General features: G+C 38.4%; 1 protein-coding gene across 1 annotated transcript; it reads right to left on the bottom strand.

Moving 5' to 3' along the window:
• Window positions 1-3,633: 3,633 nt before the first annotated feature.
• On the bottom strand, window positions 3,634-22,075 carry LOC139127388 (putative leucine-rich repeat-containing protein DDB_G0290503). The gene is made up of 7 exons (XM_070693303.1): window positions 21,901-22,075; window positions 12,183-12,284; window positions 10,518-11,775; window positions 10,021-10,104; window positions 9,170-9,262; window positions 4,708-5,091; window positions 3,634-4,402 (listed from the first exon to the last, which is right to left on the bottom strand). Exons 3-7 carry the CDS (start codon window positions 10,852-10,854, stop codon window positions 3,678-3,680), a joined length of 1,623 nt encoding a protein of 540 aa, XP_070549404.1. The 5' UTR covers window positions 10,855-11,775; window positions 12,183-12,284; window positions 21,901-22,075; the 3' UTR covers window positions 3,634-3,677.
• Between the last annotated feature and the right edge of the window lie 1,903 nt (window positions 22,076-23,978).

Below are 23,978 nucleotides of genomic sequence, written 5' to 3'. Positions count from 1 at the left end.
ATTAATGTAATCTGCATATTTGAATATCATTATACCTCGCATCTTGCACTAATAGTTATTACCGTTATCTATAGCCCTGCGTACAGGTCTGTGTGTCACACGCCTCCACCACAGCCCTGCAATGGTCCATAGAGATAACTGGAGACTCTGCAGCGAGATTCAAAATGGCAATCTCCATTGGTGAGAGTACGATATGTTTGAGAAAATGAGCGGTTTTGGACGTTAGGAGAAGTTAATCGCATCTTTTCTGGGGTCGGTTAGGAGGTAAAGGTAGGCAGGAAAGGATTTTGGCCCAATAGAGCAGAATTTCGGCCAAAAAGACCGTGTTTTCGTTGCGGTCCAGATCCGGACCACAGAGTCTCCAGTTATCTCCATAGACCGTTGCAGGGCTGTGGTGGAGGCCGTATAACGCCGGGAACACACAGACCTGTACGCAGGGCTACGTTATCTACAGCTTCTTGTGTTTGCAATCAGATGTACAAGTACAGCTGCTCTCCCTTTCGGCCTGACCATAGCACCAGTCTTCACTCGAGTAATGGTGGCTCCAGTGGCACTTCTACACCAACATCATCCTATGGGCAAGACTCCGCTATGGCGTCCAAATCGTCACTTTTTACAATTCCTGACTCCAGTGAGACCAGCCCTCAGATATCACGTGATGTGATGGAAGGGGGAACACAACCGGCTTGCAGAAATGCAGTTAGCACGTGCCCCTCCAGATCCTTTTCTGTTCACAGATGCCTCTATCAACGATCAGGGTGCACATTTTGACAATTATCAAGCTCCTGGTCTGTGGAATGCACAGGAGCAAACCCAGCATATCAACTGGCTCAAACTTCAAGGGGTCTTTCTTGCACTGCAGAGGTTTGAGTGTCATGTGACCTCCCACCATGTGTAAGTTAAAACAGACAATATACTGTGGTATCCTACTTAAACAAAATGAGAGGACCGGATCCCCAACTCTGTGTTACCTGTTATGGGATCTAATGATGTGTGCAAGGTAATGGACATAAAGCTCAAAACTCTTCACCTGCCAGGCAAGCGAAATGAAATTCCGGATGTACTGTCACGCAACCAACAGATCCTTTCAACCTGGTGGGCTCTACCCCAACGTTTAGTTAATCTGATTTTAAACTCCTGCTTGTGTCCCCACTAGTGGATCACATGGCAGTTGCAGTGGACACCCTGTTAATGTCATGGAAGGGACTAAGAGAAATAATAAAGAAATAATCATGATTCTGATTGCCCCTGTGGCCCAAAAGATCGTGGTTTTTTAATTCAGTTGGCATTGTTGATAGAGACCCCCCTAGAGTTGCAACTTGAGGAAGACCTCCTTTCTCAAGACAGATATTTGGGTTCATCTGAACCCAAGCATCTTTTACCTTCAGGCATTCAAGTTGTTGAAAAAGCCCTCCTTAAGAAAGGTTTATTCAAGTCAGCTGCAGCCATTAATGCCAGACCTCAACGTCCCCCTCTTGTTCACAGTTAGCAGATTTTCTTCTCTGTCTGTTCAGGAAGAAATACTGCGGTTCCGTAGACTTTGGTAATCTACAGCACCGCTATTGCTTCCATTAAACAGAGTTTAGGGGCAAGATTATTGTCATAGTAGTATCTTATCTGCCATGATACGGAACGTTATGATCAAAAGCCGCCGCCCCACACTAGTACAGAAATTTGCTAGAAATTTGCGAGAAATGGACACTTTCTCGCTGTATTGCGAGAAGTAAGCGAAAATACATACTTTCTCATGTGCTTTCTCGCATGCATCTGCGAGAAATTGAATTCTCGCAATCAATCAGTGAGAACTATGTTTTTCTCGCTCTGCATCTTTGACAAATTGTGAAATTTTTGTGAAATGCTTACACAGAAGAATACAATTTCTCGCAGATGCAGAGCAAGAAAACACATTTCTCGCTGATTGATTGCGAGAATTCAGTTTCTCACAGATGCTGAGTGAGAAAACACAGTTATCGCCAGCTGATTGCGAGAAAATTAAATTCTCGCAAAGTTATTGCGAGAGAGTTATGTATTCTCGCTTCTCCTAAAAAGCGAGAAAGTGTCCGTTTCTCGCAATTTCTGTACTAGTGCCAGGAGGACCACAGTCCCCAGTGGAGTCTATCATTGGTTCTAAAGGTTTTACAAGTGACTCCCTTTCAATTTATGAATGCTATAAGTCGTAAAGCACTAACATTTAAGTCTGAATTCTTATTGGCCTTAGCCTCAGGCCTAGGTCAGCATCAAAGTCAGATTCACGCCCTGAGCATGGAGGAAGGCCTGCTTCACCTTAGCAAAGACCATTCCATTTTAAAAACAAGACTTGGTTTTCTGGCAAAAAACAAGTATAAACAAGTTTTGGGGTCAGTTTCCTCCCTGATCTACATAAAGGCTCTAAGCCACTTAGGCAGCCTGGAACCCAAGGAAAAGTATCTTTGTCCGGTCAGAGCACTGCGTAGGTATAAAGACAGAATAAAGTCTTTAACCCTTTGAACCCGGCTCGGATGTTCGATGATGTCATAGAGTACCAGGGGGTCAGGGTGCAAAGGGTTAAGGCAAGGAAGAATGTGCTTATATGTCCCTATTCCTCTATCCACCAATTAGATTGTTCACCGGCTGACATATCTCAATGGATTGTGGGTACTGTTCGTTGGGCATACTCTGGAGGGTCAGATAGTCAGTTGCGCCTGTCTAGAGTTACTGCCCATAAGGTTTGGACATTTGCAGCCTCCTGGACCTTAACGGGAGATTTCCCTGTCAAAGGCTTTGCTCAGGCAGGTACTTGGCGATCAGCTAATTCATTCATTAGCCTTTATATTTTGGACATAGCTTCAGAATTGAGCGGTCTTCATGCATTGGGCCCGATCAGTGTGAGCAAAAGTGTCATTTCATTACAGCATAAGGTTGATCGTAGCCCCTGTCATCCGAACTCCAAGTTTGTGTCGAACTCTACAATTTCCTAATAGTTGAGTTGATGTAAGTATAGCAATGAAGCAGCAGAAATGAAGTTTATACCTAAACTAATTTCTGCACTAATATCTACTATAACACGATTGGAACAAATTTGGGATAATTGGATTTTCATATTTTGCAAATTTCTCAATAGTTTTAGGTGCCATATAGTTGAATGTTGCTATATCGCAAATTACTCATTAAAAGATGCGTGTAATATAAAAAGAAAGTCAGATGAGACAACATTTGTATATTAAATCGACATTACTTCACCATCTAATTATCCAAAATTAGTTCCAATCATGTTCATATAGTTACATCTAGGACTCGCCCTCCTCCCTCACTTGCAAGAGGCTACCTCTGGCCTATCAATGAGTGTGGTTTTCTCAACCTCATCAGTTATGTTAGTGGGTTCCACTGTACATAAAAAAACTGAAAATTGATGGATATGACGTCATCAGCCAGCATGATGCTGGCAATGAGGATGCCCTGTTTAGTGTGTATAAAGCTGGAATTTCCCTATAGTTGAGTTGACAAAAGTATAGCGATTCGTGCAGAAACAGGTTTAGGTCTAAATTCAATTATTCAACATTTATGAATTAAACCAGCACCGGTATATATCGGCCATGCTAATGCGTGGGTTCATACTGGCATATGTAAGTATATCAGCGTACATAGCATGACGTCTGAAAGCTTTTTTATTACAAATGATTAGTGTAACATAAAGCATACTACACAGCTTCTTTCATGTACATTCTGTCGAAAACAGGATTCCTTAATTGTTTTAAAATGTACAAACCTTGCTTTATGCGAATTAAACTTGATATGAGCTGATCCATTTCCTTAGCCTCTTTGATTCTCTTCGTGATGATTGAGATCTCTTCAGGTAGCTTCTGTTGAAGCTCAGTCAACTGCATCATCTCTTTGTCATAGTCATTTCCACTTGAATCAAGTTCTGCATTTACTTCACTGATCTGAGCTCTTAACCTCTTCTTTTCTGTCTCATTACTGTCTTCCATGTCGAAAAGTTCCCTGTTCAGCTCACTGATCTTGTTTAGCAGTTCATTCGTCCTTACGAAATTCCTTTCTGGCAAGGCTGCTATTTCTCTGTTAACTTCATCAAGCTGATCCGTCAGCTTGTTTCTTTGCATATCCATATTTTCTGTAATAGATGCCTGTTCCAGCCTAAGCTCATCCCTCTTCTTCCTTAGTTTTTGACCCGTTTCTCGATGTCTTGCCTTCATAGATAATTGTTTTTCAAGCATTCTGCTCTCGGCTGCTTCGAAGGCTTTACTTTCATCAACAAACATTGACTTTAATCCATCTCTTTGACTTTGCTTCTCCATCAGCTCCTGCTTTTTCATTCTCGCATTATCTCTACTTTGGTTTGCATATGACTTTAGGTCTTCGTTTTGATTGTGCAGAACGTTGACATCAGGTGCCTTTGTAGCTGCCTCTGTACATACAATGTACAATGCGGGAGTTAATAATGCAAGCAAATTCATACAGAAAAAATCAGGCGGATATTTCACTATTTCAGTACTGTTAAATAGAATGAATACCCATTCACTATTTGTTTGATTAGTAAACCAAATAATTTACACCTTTACTCTATGTGTCTACAGTGAATATGTACATCAGCATGTGAACGTCATTTTTTTATAAATTCCGTCCTTGACATAAGGCCTACGTCATGGTGTCGATCGAGACTGCCCTTGAAGGGATTGTGCTAACAGAAAGGACTGGAAACCTTTAACCTACCTCTGTCTGTGATATCCTGTTTACACTGCAAATATTTTTGGTAATCTATGAATGTTTCCAAAGACAGCATCCTGACACCAATGTCATTCAATAGTGGTATGGATAGAAATGTTTCATCTGCCATCCTATCTAACCTTCCACTGCTATAGGCATCCCACAAGGCATCTGCTGCATCCTGTGAACCACACCCTATGGTAAAGTTCAGACTTCCTTTTCCAATGTCTTCACCTTGAAGTTCAGGATGAATGTTGGTAATTTTACTCCTATAGACCTGAGCATTTGCTTGCGTGCTTTCATGTCTAAAAAAGTCGTTCTCAACATCACCCATTTGTTTGTCATTTTCTGGTGCACCACCTTGTACTTGCAAACGCACATCAACTTGACCTGTTGAAAAATCATAAATACATTATTTGCACAGTCCAACGACATTTGAACAACGACACAAATAAACAATACGTAAATGACTTTTAGTATTACCCAGATGTTAACAAATATGTAAATGTTGTATAGCAACACTAGGTCTGTAGGCTCTGGATTGCGCAGTAAAGTCAACTGATGATACAGTCAAGCTATTGTTCCGTGCGTTTGTCACATTGAAGCTTGACTATGACAACAGTTTACTGTATGGCTTTCCGCTATATAATAATATAATGATAGAATAATATAATATTTATTTCTTACACGCACTACACATACGTCTCAGTGCGATTTACATATTTTAAAAGAAACAAACAAATACTAAAAACCAGCTAACAGAAAAACGAAAATAAACAATGTCAAAATCTGTTAACACATGTACCATTCTCGTACAATAAACAAAAGACGGTGATAAAAATTTAAAAGTTAATTAATTATAAAAAATGAAATAAAACAAAAGACGGTGATAAAAAATTATGAAAGCAGTAGAATAAATTAAAAGGTCCCAGTTAAAAAGTCCCAGTTAAATTGTCCCAGTTAAAAACCATACAAAAGATGATCCTAAAAACTCAATCACTAATAGAACTGATTAAAAAGATGAGTTTTTAAAAGACGTTTAAAACAGTCTACAGATCTGGCGTTGCGAATCACTGGCAGCAGCGAATTCCACAGAGCAGGTGCACAAACAGAGAATGCTCTCTGCCCATATGCCTTATTAAAGTTTCCATGAGGTGGCACCAACCGCAAAGAGTCAGCTGATCTGTGATCTCTGACTGGGGTGTAAATTTCAAGTAAATCAATTATATAAAGTGGTGCGAAGCGATGAATGGTTTTATAGGTGGTTAACAAAAGTTTGAATTTGATGCGAGCATCAACCGGCAGCCAGACTGAGTGCAGATCAATGAGATAGGTGTGATGTGATCGAATTTCCGAGTCCGAGAGACGAGACGAGCCGCAGCATAGGGAGGTGATTGTAGGCGATCCAGCTGAGTCTTATTAACACCATACAGGAGACTATTGCAATAATCAAGCTGAGACGTAATGAATGCATGAACCATCTTTTCCGTTGTAGGTTTGTCCAATAATGGGCGGATCTTGCAAATTCTAGATAGTGCGTAGAAACCTTTCCTGCAGACATGGCTAATATGATCAGAAGCAGAACCGTCGTTGTTGAGCTTAACACCTAGATTTCGAACTGAAGTGGACGGGGCAATATCAACCTCGCCTATCCTAAGGCTGGAAATTTTCAACGCATCTGATCTCAGACGTGACGAAAACTGAATCACCTCTGTCTTATTGTCGTTGAGAATCAACATATTGGATCTCATCCACCTGCGAATTTCATCTACGCATAGCTCAAGAGAAACTTGAACTTCATCAGGTCTCTTGCACACAACATAAATCTGCGAGTCATCCGCATACAACATATAGTTGAAGTCATGCTTGACAATGATGTCTTCAAGTGGTGCTGTATACAGTGTAAAGAGAATTGGTCCCAAAACCGAACCTTGGGGGACGCCATATTCATATTTGTACTGGGTGATGTAAATGAGTCTATCTTTACACGCTGATTACGATTGTTGAGATAGGATTCGAACCATGATAGAGCTTTACCAGTGATGCCAAAACGGAATTGAAGTCTGTGAAGGAGTACATCATGGTCAACCGTATCGAAGGCAGCAGACAAGTCCAACATAAACAAGGAGAACATCTATATGGCATTTCAATTAATAGTATCAGAAAAATCAACAAGTACAAAACACCGCCTGATCTCTTAAACCAGAAAACATGATCATATAACAGGAAAATTAAAGAATCTTCATTTGCTTCCTATATCTGAGCGAATTAAATACAGGTTACTTCTTCTTACTTATAAAGCGATACATGGACAGACCTTACCATATCTCTGTGAGTTATTACTTCATGTATATAAGTCAATACAAAATCTCCGCCTAGAATCCAAATTTTTGCTCGAATTTAGACCCTGTGCGTTGTCCTGTGATAAACGTGCCTTTGCAAATATTGCACCTGTGGTATGGAATCAGCTCCCCAAGAGGTTGGACTATGTGATAAACCAGTGACTTTCAAGATGAAACTGAAGACCTATGTTTTTAAGAGGCTTACATCTGACTTTTGCCTTTGAAATTTTGTCTACGTGCATTTGACTATATTTGGGTGGGGGGGGGGGTATTTTTTATATTTTTTACAGTGATTTTTTTGGTCATGCTAAGCGCCTATGATTTTTAAGGAAATACTGCGCTCTCTAAATGCTCGTATTATTATTATATTGTTAGCTCCGCTGTCAGCGACGCAGAGCTAGAGCTTATCAAATAGGTTGATTTTCCATAATTGTCCATCGTCGTCCGTCGTCGTCGTCCGTCGTCTGTCGACAATTGCCTTCTCCTCTGAAACCGCGAGTCCGATTAATTTGAAATTTTATATGCAGTTCACTTAGGGTAAGTTCACTTAAGTTTGTTCAAATTGTGGTGAAATTTGCATATTTGTACTTATGGGGCATTTTTTACTGATTTTGGTAAAAAATCATCTTCTCTGAAACCGATTGTCTGATTGCTTTGAAATTTGATATGCAGTTTACTTAGGGTGACCTCAGTTAGATTTGCTCAAATCATGGTGAAGTTTGCATATTTGTATTTTTAAGGCAATTTTTGTCGTGTTTGGTAAAAGAATCTTTAAAAATCTTCTTCTTCAAAACTACAAGCCAAATAGCTTTGATATTTGATACATAGGTCCTTAGGGATAATCTATTTCAGATTTGTTCAAATTGTGCAGAAATATGCAAATTTGCATTTTTAAGGCATTTTTTTTCAATTTTTTGTACAAAAAATGTGTTTGTCAAAAAGTACTGGTCTGATAGCTTTGAAATTGGGTATACAGGTTTCTATAGATGGACTAAGTAATATATATTGAATTTCTGATGTAATCTGTAATTTTGTATTTTTGGGGCATTTTTTGCCATTTTTGGCCAAAAATGTGTATTCCGAAACCACTCACCCGATACCTTTGAAATTTGGTATACAGGTTATTACAGATGAACTAAATGATATGTATAGAAATTATGCTGATATCTGCAATTTTGTATTTTTGGGGCAATTTTTTTCAATTTTTTGTCAAAAAATGTGTTTCTCAAAAAGTACTGGTCTTACAGCTCTGAAATTTGGTATACAGGTTTTAACAGATGAACTTAGTAATATATATTAAATTTCTGATGAATTCTGCAATTTTGTATTTTTGGGGCAATTTTTGCCTTTTTTGGTCAAAAAATGTGTATTTTCAAAATTGCTCATCAGATAGCTATGAAATTTGGTATACAGGTTTCTACAGATCTACTGAATGATATCTATTGAAATTATGATGAAATCTGCAATTTTGAATTTTTGGGCAATTTTTTCAATTTTTTGTCGAAAAATGTGTTTCTCAAAAAGTACTGGTCTAATAGCTTTGAAATTTGGTATACCGGTTTCTACAGATGAACTGAGTAATATATGTTAAACTTTTGATGAATCTGTTATTTTGTATTTTTGGGGCATATTTATTCATTTGAATGCCTTACCAAATATAAACAAGGAAGTTGCAAACAGTATTCATTGATACAGATAGCGAAACAGCTGACACCGGCTTATATCAATTTGGCAGGTACTTTCTTCTCCAGTATTTTTTTATTTTGCGCAACTTCCTCTTTTGTTATGTTTTCACTTGTTTATTGGTCATAGCTTAAATATCAACAAGATAAATGACATGGAAAGAGCCCACACTGAAGTTAATGATAAATGGTTTCAGCAAACGTGCCACTTTAAAGTGCTGGTGATGTAGTTTTTGATTCCCTTTGCAGTTGCTCTATACTCGTAAACTTGTTGACTTTCACAAGCGTAATTTCCAGGTAACATATGACCGGTTTCAAAAGGATAAACTATTATAATATCGATCAAATATTGTACTCACTCACTCCGTGTGGTAGGAAATGGTGTACACACAACATCACTTATGCCAGGAAAATAATATTGACAAAGTGTCAGAAAATACTTACTTGATTTTCCGTTTTTGTCATCATTTACAGGATCAGCTTGGCTTGTAACTTCCACATTATCAACTTCAAAATCACATCCTTGTGTGGTATTATCTGTGAATGAATGACACAACAATTAAAGAAGCTATATATCGCAAAACAAACAGTTTGACGACCCCGATAAACAAGTGATTTGACGAGCCCAAACAAATCTTTGCTGCTGAAAGAAAGTGCCAATGCGAAAGTACTCTGACACTATCTGGCGCCTTAAAGCCCCCACTCAATTATCAGATTTACCTGTATAAATATTATTTACTTGGTAAAATACTCAATCGAAAACAAAAGAATGACAAACTGTTAATGGGCTATTGACACATTCGCTAATGCGAGAACCAAGGATTGAGAAGGGCGCCTTTAAATGAGAAGTTATAGGACCGTGGGCGCACAATAGGGGGATTACTGATGACGCAGCCATTTGCATATCCTTGACTGGAGTTTTTGAATTCTCATAGCATCGTTTTGACCATACAATAAATTTGAATAATCATGATGGGCACTTTTGTGACATATGCAAAGAGGGGTCAAATGGTAGTACAGGGAACACATTTTGAAGCATATGCATTCCCGGACAAAAAACGGAACATTTTTTTCAGGTTATTTTCGACTCAAGCATAGTCGCTATATATTCACAGACATCATATGCAAGATTCAATGACAATGAACGCCTGAAACACGGCAAAATTATGGGATTCTTGGACTAAACACGGCATGTCCGAGCATTAGCGTGGCTTTTTCATATTTGCATAGATTTACGATAATCCTGCTTTTATAGGGAAGTTCCTGTGTAACTTAGCAAATGTTTGTATACTCACCATTTCCAATCCTACGTCTCTTTGCCGCTGGTTCAGTCTTATAAATGTCAGATTTTGGAGAGACGTTTGTTTCAGTAGTGTGACCTGTAAGTGACATCCGATCTTTGCACTATTATATGCAGTATGAGCAACATCAACAATTAAGGTTTTGATGTGTACGCTTTTCATGCGTAATATTGCAAAATAATCATACTATGTAGAATTGTAAGGTGTACATTGTTGAGACAAAAACTTGTAGGGTCAAAGAACATATCAGAAGTTAATGGATATTTGGGTGACTACATTGTTTCCCGAATCCTCAAAGTTATGCTGAAAACGTAATTGAGAGAGAATATTTGTTTTAAAGTCCATTGTACGTTTATCTGAAATCAATAGGTTTGAGTTTAAGGTTATGGCACTCGCAATGTATTACTTCACACCATTATTTTTTACTTTATGTTTCTTTTTTATGCAAGGAAATTCTGCATTTTAATTATCAAATACAAACACTTTCCTACCTTGCGCAACAACAGCTACATCCGACGGACTGTCCAGTGTAATGTCTTCATGACGGCATATGAGTTCAATCAACTCCGTTTTCATTCGCCTTGATACCTCATTTGTTTTTGCCTTTAGAATGCCTCTCATTTCTAAAGCCCTCTTCTGGTACGCTGGATAATGTAACACCACCATTTTTATTTTGTCGCATAGTTGGCTGTGACTGCTTTTCATATCAACTGATATATCATTCGGGTCTAAATCAGGCAAATATTCCCTGACAGTCTTGAAACTCGCCGAAAACAATGGTACAAGAAGTGGAGTTCCCGTCGCGATCGTAGAGAGTGACAGGATCATCGAGTTGACGGAAGATGGAGGTACTAGTACTAAATGAGATTGCTGCAGTGAAGTAATCACTTCAGTAGCTTCGAACGATTTGTAAATTATTTCAAGATGGGGATGGGCTTAAGATTTCTTTTTATGGTATCCTCGCGACCTTTAGCTATTGAAACAATGATCCACTTTGGAGGTTCTTTTCCACTGTCATAAAAAGATTTGGCCATGCTATTCATAGCTTTTGCCACTACCGATTTGTGCGTTAACTCCGCGATATCATTCTCGTCGACGAACATCAAAATTCGAAGTTTCCACTCTCAGGAATGTTTGTTGGGCATGCAATTTCGAAAAGATCATCGTCTGGTGTCAGTAATAAAGCAAGGTGGTTTATCTTTGTTTCGAAACATTCATAGAGGGATTCGAAATGTTTGAATATTTCAGAACTTACTGAAATAACAGCTTTTGCGTCCCTGCTACCCTTCTTAAATAAATCTTCCCAAATCTTTCGCTTTTTTTCGTTGTATCCTAGAATACATAAGGGCGTGTCCAGCTTGTAAGGATTGACAAGATAGAATGACGCATTGGGAAAGGTTGTATCTTTAATCGCGAAAGCTTGATATGATGTTAACATACTAAAACCAAAGACCAATTTAACCCTTTCAATTTTACTGATTGCAGGAAAATATGTCTTATGGTGATGAAGCCAGCTAATATCTTCCTTGTCAAGTTGATATAATTCAGGGGGATCTGGATAATTAGGTTGGTGCCAAATTTCGAAATTCATTTTGGTCTTCTCTATTTACTTTGAAAGCAGTGCAATATATCGCTAACCCTATTGAATGTAAGAAATATATCAGTTGCCGAATAGCAGCAGCCACACCACCAGTGATTGGCCAGCCTAGGTACGAGCAGACAACTAACGCAGCTGGACGTTCTTTATCACTGAAAAATAAAAAATCCCAATTATGATAACATTTTACTTTTGCAAGGCAAGGCAATAACATGGTGAGCTGCATGCATTTTGATTTCATATTTGTTGAGCTGGATTTAAAAGTTTAACAAACTCAACTCAAAAAGTTACTCTGAATTCTCAGAAGTACTGCTGGTTCTAACTTTTCCGTACTCCGCACTTCCGTGTAGCTGAAATCAATAGGAACTTTAAAAGAGACAGGTTTAGTTCCTTGGGTATTCTAAAGAGATATCATCTGTGAGCTTGTCATATGGCCTTCACATGTATTGCTACATGATAGTAAGCTTTCAAAGCAGACTATGATCGTGTCATAGAAGTGAGCAGTCACAGGTACCAAATTGGTAGCATTTTGCAATGTCTTATTAGTCGATATAGTTACCTTTTACCGTAATGACTCTTGTCTTTGGAAGACATCCTTGTATATTATACTTATGGTCAAGTCAAAGAAGGGGGACATTAATCCTAGATCATCACCCGTACTCTGGAAAAGCAGGAAGCAAGATTATGTAAAATGGGTGTGGTTATCATTCAGTATAAATCTTTCAACGAAATCATACTTGCATACACCTGTTTACAAATATTTTAAAACGAGCAACATACTACAATTCAATTTTGAAGATTTACTTTTTCATGTTGGAGATTGGTCATTTTAACAATATCAAGTTGGAATTATTATCTCTGTGTACACAAAATTGTTTACGCTACCTATCAAATATCTTTTTAAATTGTGCGATTTGCGATTTCCTTAACCTTCTTTTTATATCAAAATATCGCGATTGCATTTCATCCAATCATCTTAGCGTCAGAATTTTTAGCGAAACAAATTAAAATATAACTTTTTTGTCAATGCAGAAAAGCCACTGACGTGAAAATTTATGCATCTAATGGAGATCGCGTAAAAAGTGCGCTTTACCCGCAGTGAAGTTCATTTAATGTTTAAAAGATATCGTCCAGATGGTTGATATCCAGGTCAACAAAACGGTGGTTATACAATGAAAGGCTGTCAGTCGAATCTTTTATCGGGCATTGCCGTCTCAGCCGACCATTGCATCAGAAAACAATCGAAACAATCATAAAAATATTTTAGCCGACAAACATTGATGCAAAGTCAGTTGATCTAGTACGAAAATGAAATAATAGCTCCACATTTTGTGGCCTATATATTGCCCAGAGAAATGACCCTTTTGAGAGGTCGTCGTACAAGTGTGTCACAGGTATTGAAGAGACCATCGGACAAGCGTGTCGAAGAGAACGTCGCGTCTGACAAGGCTGTCGCTGGTGTCGAGGAGAACGTCGAATCGGACAAGTGTGTCCAAGAGAACATTGGCAGAGTTTGTCGCAGGTGTCGATCGACCAGATGGCTTTCTACTTTCGACTTAGAAGGGAAACAATCATTGAAAAGCAGTCAGAGGAAAGCATCAGCGATATTAAGAATGCCAACGTATGTCTCGTTATACTTGGCCACGTAAGCTTATTTTTTACCACAGTCTTTCTTTTTGTCTGAGGTTTTACTGTCGGACAAAGTGACTGTAATGCTGCGCGAAAAATTATAGAAATGCTTTTCTTCTCAGAGAACTTTGCTATATCAAGATACACTGAACGATTCGGAATTTCAAAATGGAGAGATAGGTCCCAATGGAGCTGAAACAGTGAAAAGAACGGAGATTCAGAGGGAAAGAGAGTGATTAATTTCATAAATTTGAAAATATAATACGATCAAGGTTCGCTCAAAGAGCAGAATATTAATCAGTTTATTATGTACTGTGTTAATATGGCCAACATTCTTGAATGTTTCAACTGGACACGGTTGGCATGATGCAGAAATATTTTACCGATAAACGAACCAGGCAGTGAAATGATGTGTTACCTAAATTACTTGAAAACAACAATAGATCCACATACCTAAGTACTCATATGAAACTGAAAGATGTGACAATCCAAAATGATCCCAATCATTTACTGCACTTACGGCAATGTCCTTGTTAGTCAGAGAAGAAATTGTTAATTTAGCATTGTTGAGATGGTCCTGATAACAACGTACAAGTGCATTTCAAGAAAAGGTACCAGCAAAACTCGACAGAAGAGATTTTCGGCGTTCACAGTGTTCTTTACTCAATGCCCGAAGTGAACAAGTTACACGCCTTGCAAGATGAAAAAATATTTAGTACATTCCATGAAGATGAATTTCATGGTGTGACTGAGGGATTAGATACATTTTACAGATTCGCTGAATATGAGTCAAAATAATGTTTCAGATGTGTATTTCATGTAACGATGTAGCGAATAAGCTCGATTTTCCATAAAAACAATGGCGTCTAGTGTACCATGCAGGTTGCACACTTCTCACCAATACAAATTTCTCATTCTGAACCAGTAATATTAAAGAATGGGACAGTTATATTTCGATTCATATGCAAAATCTTATCATTTTAGATTTTTAAATTTCACGAAACTTGTTTTGTTCTGATCAATGAATTACACTGTTGCCCTCAATAAAATTGCAATCTGATTGTGTTTACATATTCAAAAAAAAGGTGTCTGAAAGTGACTCATTTTATTCAGTGTAGTGAGCGTTATCTGTCTTTTATTGGAAAATTATACAGCGTTGCTCACCCGCATGTCGTCCCAAGCTCACAATGGCGTCGAACTAGGCCAAAGTGCACCAGAATATACTGGAAAATACACGCATCACCAAAACGGAAAATGCCGTTGCTTCAATTTGAGTATAAGAAATCAACTGATACGTTGATGTTGTGATATCTAAGTCAATGTATAGTGGTTATTATGGAAATATTCATGACGTGACCTGAGCACACGAGTTGCAAGCTAGCACATTTCTGTCAATATTTTATTGAAAAGAAATTGATACGATGTTCGCTGTCATCACTAGCGACCGACTGAAAACTCTGTCAGTCAATTTTCTGAGTTAGGGGGTTACTCAAATTCATTATGATTGGCAGGGGGGTTACTCAAAATTTCGGAGTTTCAGAGCCCCCCCCCCCTAGCCGTAAATAATGATGGCTCCCTTAAGGCAGAAGAATGGCGCATTTTTCATGTCCAGTATTCGGAAACTCTCATATCTTTTTATTAAGATCTACTAGATGGCCAGATGATGGGAGTTGAAAATAGATAATGTAGGAGGGATCTATAAACATATGATCGACTGTACGTACCGCACACTCCATACTTTCTTCCCCAGAGAAACAACGAATAGATTTAGTAGAAAGTCCACACTGACATAAGAGATGACATGGGTCAGAAATGCCATTTTAGTGCGGGAAAGTGATCGTGATGCTGGCCTTCAAAACCGACGTGCTACACTTGTACAGCAAGAACCATGTCTTATAGAAGTAAAATCAATGAAGCAACCCCGCCACACACAAGAAATTTTATTTTGATCAGATTGGAAATGAGGCATTGTTGCAGTGAGCCGCGGTGCAGCGAGGATTTGGTTTAAGCTGTATGTTGGGAGGTCTCTTCTGTGCAGCCACGCCACTGCTTAAACAGTGGCCAACATGCTAAGCATATAGAATCTAAAAACGGGGACTCATCATTGTTGGTTATGCACTCAGTGAACTTAACAAAAAGCTCTCAACACAGGTGGTGGAGGTAAAATGTAAGCACTAACTAGTAGAGTCATTTCCTCCAAAGCCAAACGTCACAGATCTCCCAATATTTTTGTCAACGTTTTGTAACATTCCTCATGAAAACGTCTGTAAACTTGACTTGTTAATAATTCCTCAGACATAGACCAGAGCGGAAGAGAGACAATGGTTACAAGTGCATCTTCTGACCCACATTGCGGAATCAGGACCCATCGAATTTGTGATTGCGGGCTCAGGGGAAGACTTAATCAATCTGTCGTCAAAACTCCTTCTGATCAAGACTAAATTACAAAAGCTGAAGGCGCTAACAACCATGGTGCAGATGCAGCAGTTGGTCTGGTCAACCTGTTGTTCCAGTCACCGTGCAGCCAAGTTTTATGTACATCTCCCCTACTTACCCTTTCCGAACGATGTTTTTAATCATGTTAATAGGCCAAAGACATCCATATTGGTGCAGATCTATTCTCCATGACTATCACTTAAAATTAAATAAAACGGTCACTACTAAAGCAGGTGGGGAATTGAACAAGGGACTCAAAAAAACTGATAAAATTTCAAGTCTTCCAGTCAAGTTGTCGATAAGATAGAACACAAAAATAAATATTTCTTCTTTCCAACCAAATATTTAACAAACGGTGTCAATATGACATTAAACTGGTCCAATAATCATTTCCATTCAAGGTAATACCAGGTCCATGGGACTTTGAGAATTTTAAATTTAAGTAGGACAATCCTGAATCGCTGGTAGTTAGTGGTGGTACCAGTGTCCAGAATGGGTAAGGGTACCATGCTAGCATGCTACACCCGTCAGGATTGGTCCGAAAATTGTCTAAATACTGTATGAAGTGATACAGTATATGAATCACTTTAATAAGTCAAACCGGAATGCTGTCGCTAATCATATTTCCACAGTAAAAGTCAACTCTTCATCTTTTTACGATGATTGATGAATGTTTATTTAGTTTTGTATGTCAACATGACGTGGATATTTTTACTGTTCTCACCTAGAATTCATAACATTATGCGTCTCAATTTACATTCTACCATGCAATATGTTGTTTCATATTTATTATTATATTTATATGCTATAATGTTACTTTATGAATGTTTTGCAAAATTGAGTTGTCTGACTTTTATAGCATTCAATGTTTTTTATGTTGTTATTTCGTTCTGTTGTTTATGGTGTTTTTGATTTGCACACTTTGTTATTCTTGTGGGGTTGTAACTGGGCGAAAGTCCGTTGCTCCCGCTAAAAATAAAATTAAGAAATGTCGATGATACCCTTTTAAGCTAGAATTGTATTGTCGTCCCTCCCTAACAGTGGAGTAACTAGGCAATTCAGAGTATGTTTACCTTCGGGAATGTACCATTTTGGAAATGGGATGCGAAGCCTAGGTTAATTTTTCGATCACAGTTTGTACAAGGTACATAAATTAATTCTCTTGGCGTTGTGATGATTTGAAACTAACGTGATTTGACACAAACCGTATGTTAAGTATGCACATGGCTAGAGAAACAAAATTGTACCTAAAAGTTACCTGCGAAGTTATAAAGTGATAGGGTAGGTCATCGAAGAAGTCCAAACAGACGTGTTCATGCACAGCTGAACTATTGACTTTTCTCGCAATGGCAATTTTGAATCAAAGACGGGTGCCTTGGTTACTCAGAGTTCAACGGATATGGATTTACAGTATCATTGATGGTCGTAATGGTCAAAATCGGCATGGAGATCTACGAAGTTCTAAGGTAGGAACCATCAAAAATGTCCTATAAAGAAATCTGTAACTGCATGTACACCTTCGCTGACCTATGCAAATTAGCATCAATTGAAAGGTTAGGAAGGTGTAACCATTAATCATTGTGCAACACATTGGTTTCAGTCGGTGACTTTTGAGAAGACAGTTTGACTTTACATTTCTGAACAGGTATACAAGCATACACTGGTCTTTGAAAGCACCACGTTTGTCAATTGATGATTCATATTTAACATTTTGTCTCAACATATCTTATCATGCGCCCCCTGAGGTACGACATGTCATACTTGCACACTCGGTCATTTACCCTCTTCAAGGTTGATCTGTTCACTGTTCTTTAAAAGAACTGAAGGTCAACATAGAGCTCATATTTATAACTATAGTCTGTACGATCCTTCATTTCCAAGATTAAATATTACGAGTTATAAAATCACACAAAATTATAGCCTTGGTATTAATTTACGATGCTACAAATCTATTGGAGGACACTGTCGCAAGTTTGAAGACCGTTTAAGGGAATAAGTGGAAACCGTATTACTAAGGAATGCCTGATACAATTTGGAATCACCCATAGGAAGGGCTAAAGTGTAAAACATATCATATTCATTGCTGCGATTCTACACATTGCCCCTACAATTAAACACACTCTCGTTAAAACTCTAAATTTTCAGCGTACGCCGTCAGTACTGACTATACTTGTTTGCCTGTCATTCCGTGTGTGTCAAAGTTGAATGTACTGGTGTGTGGTTCTAAATTGGGTCCATTCAATGGGATCTAAGCAACGTGATAAAACCTGTTTACTTCACTCTGGCGCTGCACCTCGACATTTCATTGATTCATGGCATTCAGGTCACCGGGGCAGCCTCAAAGAAATACTCACCCCTGGACAGGTTTGTGAATGAGACTTTGTGAAAAGTAGGGCAAGGTTCTACAACTGAAGTGTACAACCAACAATGCATTTATGACATTTAGCGTGTTTCCTGTTTAACTGGGACAATCTCAATACACCGCACACTGGCTACGATACAAAACAGAAATCTGAAGCCTACCGGCTCTCATGTCATTCGTAAGTCTACGGTCGAATGTAACGGTTCCAATATGTTTACCTCAATCGCAACGTTGAATGAAATAAATGTAGGACGATGGCATACCAATTCCTTTGTTCTGTTACTTGAGTTATGCTCGGACGTCCGGCTTAGCTCACTCTCTATTAAAGTGAAACGGAAGTTTGTGCTGTAAATCGGTGCTTGCTTTTCAAACTATCACACATCTGCGAATGGAAATAGATTAAAACAAACTGTCGCAGCACGTAAACATGCAATAATTTTGCAAGATAAGTTGGTTCTACACAAGCATAAAATCGTAGTATTCAAGCTTGGTTTAACTTCATGAACCATGTCAATGGTATGTCTACCCTATGTAATCCTAGTGCTGATCAATGGCAGTAATGAATGAACGTTGCGATTGGTACAATGTGCATTTGCATTAGTCATCACTTTTCATAGTTTCACTAGTTCTATTTGTTTTCATTCATTTAGTTTTTTGAGCTTTTCATGAAAATATTTTAAAATATTATTGATATACTGTGATATTTATGAACTAGTCATCGTCAACTGCATAGTACCCACTGGATCAACTGTTAGTGGAAACTTTTAAGTCCTCGAAGGCCGAGGGTATTCATGAATTAAGCTACGAGCTTCCGTCTGTCCGTCCATGCCGACATCTCAGACACTCTATTCCTTACAAACTAGGTACAAGGATTCTACACTGTGCCATACATATGCACGTTCATTGTTTTGGGTGTTGCAGGCATACTTAGTGCAAATTTAAATAATTGGTGTTTTGGGGAAAAAGTTCTCCTCCAGGAGAGACCTTGTCATACTTGGGTAATACAGTTTAATTTTAGAAATGAAAAATTATAGTATTACTTGTAGAGTAGAGTAAACATCAGGCCTAATCATGTGCAATGGATAAGTCGTCAAAATAGAAGTTAAGATATTGTTCAACAGGCAAGACATTTGACTAAGGGCACTAACTATATTAGTCATGCAATCAGTTATTGCATTTGCAAAACTTTCATGCGAGGGAAACTGAACTTGGTGGAGAATCCGTTAAATTCAAACTATCCGTTCAGTTTTCCGGTTGTATTATAGGGATTTACTGAATATAACTTCTGGGGCTAACCTATGTATCAGACGATCCGTGAGCAAAGAATAGCCACATTGATATTGATTCATTAATATATGTTTACAAATTGAAGCTCTCTTCTCTCAGTGCTGGGACATTATCGGTTCGACACCTACTGAACCGGTATTGAAAACTACAGTCTGTCCATGTTTCAATACGAATAAATATGGCCAACTCATGACAGGGAAACCGGACTTTCTGGAAGTCGATGACACTCTATTCAAGGGCAGAGTTCATTTCCACAGCTCACACACTAGACTAAAATCCACCCAGTCTTGTAAACTTCGGAGCATGGCTCATGTACTACAGCCTGGGCTGAGAAACCTTGCATTAGGGGAGAACCATTTGATTTCTGGGGGTATGGAGGATTTTGAGAAAAAAAATTGTCACCAGGTGAGATAGAAGAAAAAAAATTGATCCTGTCATGGCCTGAGAAAAAAAAAATTGTCATAACAGACAGAAATGAAAAAAAATTGTCACAATGCACCAGAAATTAGCAAAATTTGGAAACCTTATTCTCATGTATTCTCTGCCGGCGCGCCGCCATAGGCGGCGCAAAAGTTTTTACCATAAGCAATTCTTATGTTTTTTTCCCAGCACTTATGATATAAGCATGCACTACATAGGTCTACTTAACACCTCAGTACACTTAATGTTTTCCTTCCCTTTTCTGACCCAAGAAATCATATTTCAGGATTTCTGTTGCAATATCTCAATGGCATCCATTTCTCAAAATTTTCAATGTGAGAGGGGGGCACCCGCCTCTCGTGCTCTCCCCATTGGGTCTTCTAACAGTTTTACTGGTAAAAGACAAATTGAGTATACCTCTCGGATTGCACTACACTGCACCGTGGCGCACATCAATTTCTCAAAATTTTCACGGGATCTAGGACAAAACTGAACTGTTGTGAATTCATCCTTTATTATCACAGAAACATGTTTTAATTTACCTCAGTTCAATGACCATTTTGACAGTTAAACATACCATATTCAGGCTTTTCATTAGAAACTGGGCAAGAAGGTCACAGATTTTCCGTTCCTGTATATTTATTTGTCTTCAGTCTCTGGCAAACAGAACTGTTTTTCACAAATTGTATTGTCATTGTTTGGTTGTTGAATATTGTGACTCAAACACTGATCATGCAAAAAATGTAAAAAATATCAGTGTTCAATGTCATTTTCAAACAGTTTTACCGAGTGCAAAATAAACTGAAACTCCTCTCAGATTGCACCATTAAACACATCAATTTCTCAAAATTTCCAATGCGAGAGGGGAACCCCCTCTCGTGCTCTCCCCTTGGGGTATTCTAACAGTTTAACTTAGTAAAAAAATTAAAAAACACCTCTCAGATTGCACCAGACTGCACCATTGCACACATCAATATCTTAAAAATTTCCATGCAAGATGGGGGAAAGCCCCTGTGACACTTTCCCCCTAAGCCTCTCGCGTGTTCTCCCCCTGTACTTACAAATTCTGCCCGGTCAGATATCCTAGTGAAATCCCTGTCATAATACCCATCCAAATTAAACAATATACTATATGGTTAGATACTGCATGAGCTTTTATATCTTTATTTTATTGTGACTTTGAATTTCATTTTGATGGGTTCACCTTTTTGAACCATCATAAGATAACTGATGATAGTCTAGCAGGGTACATCAGGATTTGAAAGGTCTTTACTGTTGCTGTATTTTGTAAAATTTACAAGTACATGTATTGGTATTAAACGTTTCTAAGTAGGGGGACAGTCAAAATTTTAGAGTTAGAGAGGGAGATTACTCAAATTCATCATGGTCGGCGAGGGGGGGGGGGGTCACTCGAAATTTCGGAGTTTCAGGCCGTAAATAATGATGACTCTCTTATATACAACGCATTACAAACTTGATAACCAATAAAAAAAAATTGCAATGCTACTACATTTGAAAAAAATTGATGCAGGTCTGACTGTAGAAAAAAAAATTGCTGTCACTGTGACAGGAAAAAAAATTGCTCCCATACCCACTTCCTCCATACCCCCCCCCAGAAATCAAATGGTTCTCCCCTTAGCTGAGACAGTGTGATACATGAAATCCTTAAAGGTCTCACCCCTTACATGACCTTTTGCGTAAACAAAGTTCCTATTTTGCGACCATACTATTACCAGTGATTCATTATAACGGACGAATTCCCATGTTATTTAAGGGTATTTTTATGACGTTTTCCACAATTAAGTCGCTAAATATTTTCGACATATGTTCGGCAACTTGACATGTCACACTCTGTTGGGTCACGGAAGTGTTCCACAACTTTCAAACAAAATGGCGTCCACTATTGCCAACAGCTGCTCTCTTTGTATTTAAAGCCACATGCTTTTTCTGCTGTTAATTCACACCTACGTCTTGTAACATATAATAGCATACACGTAATACTCTGCATACAGAATCTGTTCCAGGTTGGGATCATATTTTCAAGTACTCAACCAAGCCACTGCAACATCTATTTTAAATATTATAGGCCAGTTATGGATACTTTATATACAGCCCAGTCAAAAATGGGAAGTATAAGATTTACCTGTTCCTTAGCCTTTCACCAATCTGATTACTGACTGTTGAAATGTTGTTAGTCTTATCCTCACTTATATCCTGAATAAGGAGGTTGGATATCCAGGTACCGGTAGATAAAACCAGACGTCTTGTCTTACAAACGTATACAAATGCAGTGAACGAAAACAGGTCAAAGGGTTGATGTGTGTCACAATTGTGTACACAAATGCTGTGTGTTCAGCACTGTAACCTTCAAAACGTTTACGAGGTCATGGGTTCACTCAAACTCTAAAAAATTCGCACCGTTGAAATCCAGTGATTTGAATTCCTAGGATATGTGTGATTTTCTTAACAAAACTTAGTATTCATTCCATGATTATCGAGCAAGATTTCAAAACGTTTTAGGCCCGAATGGGCATTGGGATATTACTAACAGGACGCCATACTTCATTAAGTATGCATGTCAACCACAACGTCGAACTGAGGCAATGATTAACGATTCTTACCAGGCGTCAATGGTAACACAGACATGTGTCTTATATCGCATTGTAGCTGCATAAGTTGCACAAAACGTTATGTAGAGTGTTTTCTATAATCACTGCACCAGTTCGGTCATCTCAATTCTATTTCCATAATAATTTGCTTGCTGACAGGCAGCTCCATCATTGAAATGATCGCGATATACTGATGATAGCCCACGAAGTTATTACTAACCTTTGAGGCAGTTGTGGAAATGAGACCTGTACAAGATTAATTTATGAAGCCTCTGACATCCTATTCAATGCGTGAAACCTCTGGCACTACACAGCATGGTATCAGCAATGTGTTTATGAAACTCTTGTAGGCTAGAATTTTATTATGGCCCACCATAATAAGAGTGTGCTGTTACCGGTCAGTGTGGAGTATGTTTGCACTCTGGAATGTACCACTATGGTAATCGGGTGTGATATTACTTAAGATCATTAAACTTTTGACTTAAATCATTTATAAGTTTGTAATCTTCACTGTTCAAAATACATGCACTCTCTTGGAGTTGTCATAATTTGCAATTAACGTGGGTTAATTAACCATTCGCTAAAAACAAAAGTAAAACTGACAAGTCTCTTGTAAAGTTTCAAAGTGATAGAGAAAGTCCATCGAAGACTGCTGACAGGCATGTTTATGCAGCGCCGCTCTACAGATAAATCTCCCAATTTTCTATTTTTTAAAATCAATCTTTAGTGTCTTAAAATTTCTTGAGCTACTCAGACTTCGCATTGACAACAAAATGGCCAAGGTTTGCCAGAAGATCTACGATCTTATATGATGTAAACCATCAATAAACGCATGTGACAGATGAAAATATTGTTTACATGCACGACAACACTGACCCCTGGAACCGGGGAATTTGGAACCCAATGGTTTGACTGTGTGACTTTCGAGAGGAAAGTTTTCCTTCAAAATTGAATGGCAAGCAGGTATTCACGTGACCAAAAAACTGCCGTTCCCAAGTACAGGCACGTTGCCTGTCAGCTGGAATTTTAAATACGCACATCAGCGCATATGACATCATACCATGGTTCATATCCAACACTTTGATTTTGATTGACCCTTAGCTAGTAAGCAGATTTACCTGAGTAAACTATCTTATCATGCATCCCCTTGGGTACGACATATGGGCTTACATGCAAACTCTCTCATTTACCATCTTCCAGGTCGTTCTGTTCATTTTTTTGTTAAAACAAGGGGAGGTCAACATAAAGCCCACATTTGTAACTGTAGTCAGTACGATCCTTCCTTTTCAAGACTAAAATTTTTCCTCATGAAATCACGCAGACGTCAAAATATACATAGTTATGACTAAATCCAAACACTTTGCCCTGTGAAGAGACTTCAGTAATTACAGGTGGGGTGGGCTAGGGTAATTGGGGAAGGATCGCCTTTAACAAAAGCTGATTTTACAGCTTACAGGTATACAGTCACCTGTAATCTAAATATGACCATATATGGTCAAAGGGGCGTTCCTTGTTATTCAAAATGCCCATGTGAGGGCGCTGTTTTTTTCTGTGATAGGTAAGATTTTCTCTTTCCATGGTAACTGTGGCAAAATTGGAACAGGTGACATTA

The sequence above is a fragment of the Ptychodera flava genome, unplaced genomic scaffold, assembly GCF_041260155.1.
Source record: "Ptychodera flava strain L36383 unplaced genomic scaffold, AS_Pfla_20210202 Scaffold_31__1_contigs__length_3010019_pilon, whole genome shotgun sequence".
Taxonomy (NCBI): Eukaryota; Metazoa; Hemichordata; class Enteropneusta; family Ptychoderidae; genus Ptychodera; species Ptychodera flava.
The sequence above is the reverse complement of the archived record's forward strand: the minus strand, read 5'-3'. Positions and strand labels throughout refer to the sequence as shown.

Excerpts from the sequence above, each read along its gene's own strand:
- LOC139127388 (XM_070693303.1), bottom strand. The coding sequence starts at position 10,854 with ATGATCCTGTCACTCTCTACGATCGCGACGGGAACTCCACTTCTTGTA. Across the intron at positions 5,092-9,169 it reads TGACAAAAACGGAAAATCAA|GTCAAGTTGATGTGCGTTTG; the intron begins GTAAGTATTTTC and ends ATTTTTCAACAG. Across the intron at positions 4,403-4,707 it reads ACAGGATATCACAGACAGAG|AGGCAGCTACAAAGGCACCT; the intron begins GTAGGTTAAAGG and ends TTGTATGTACAG.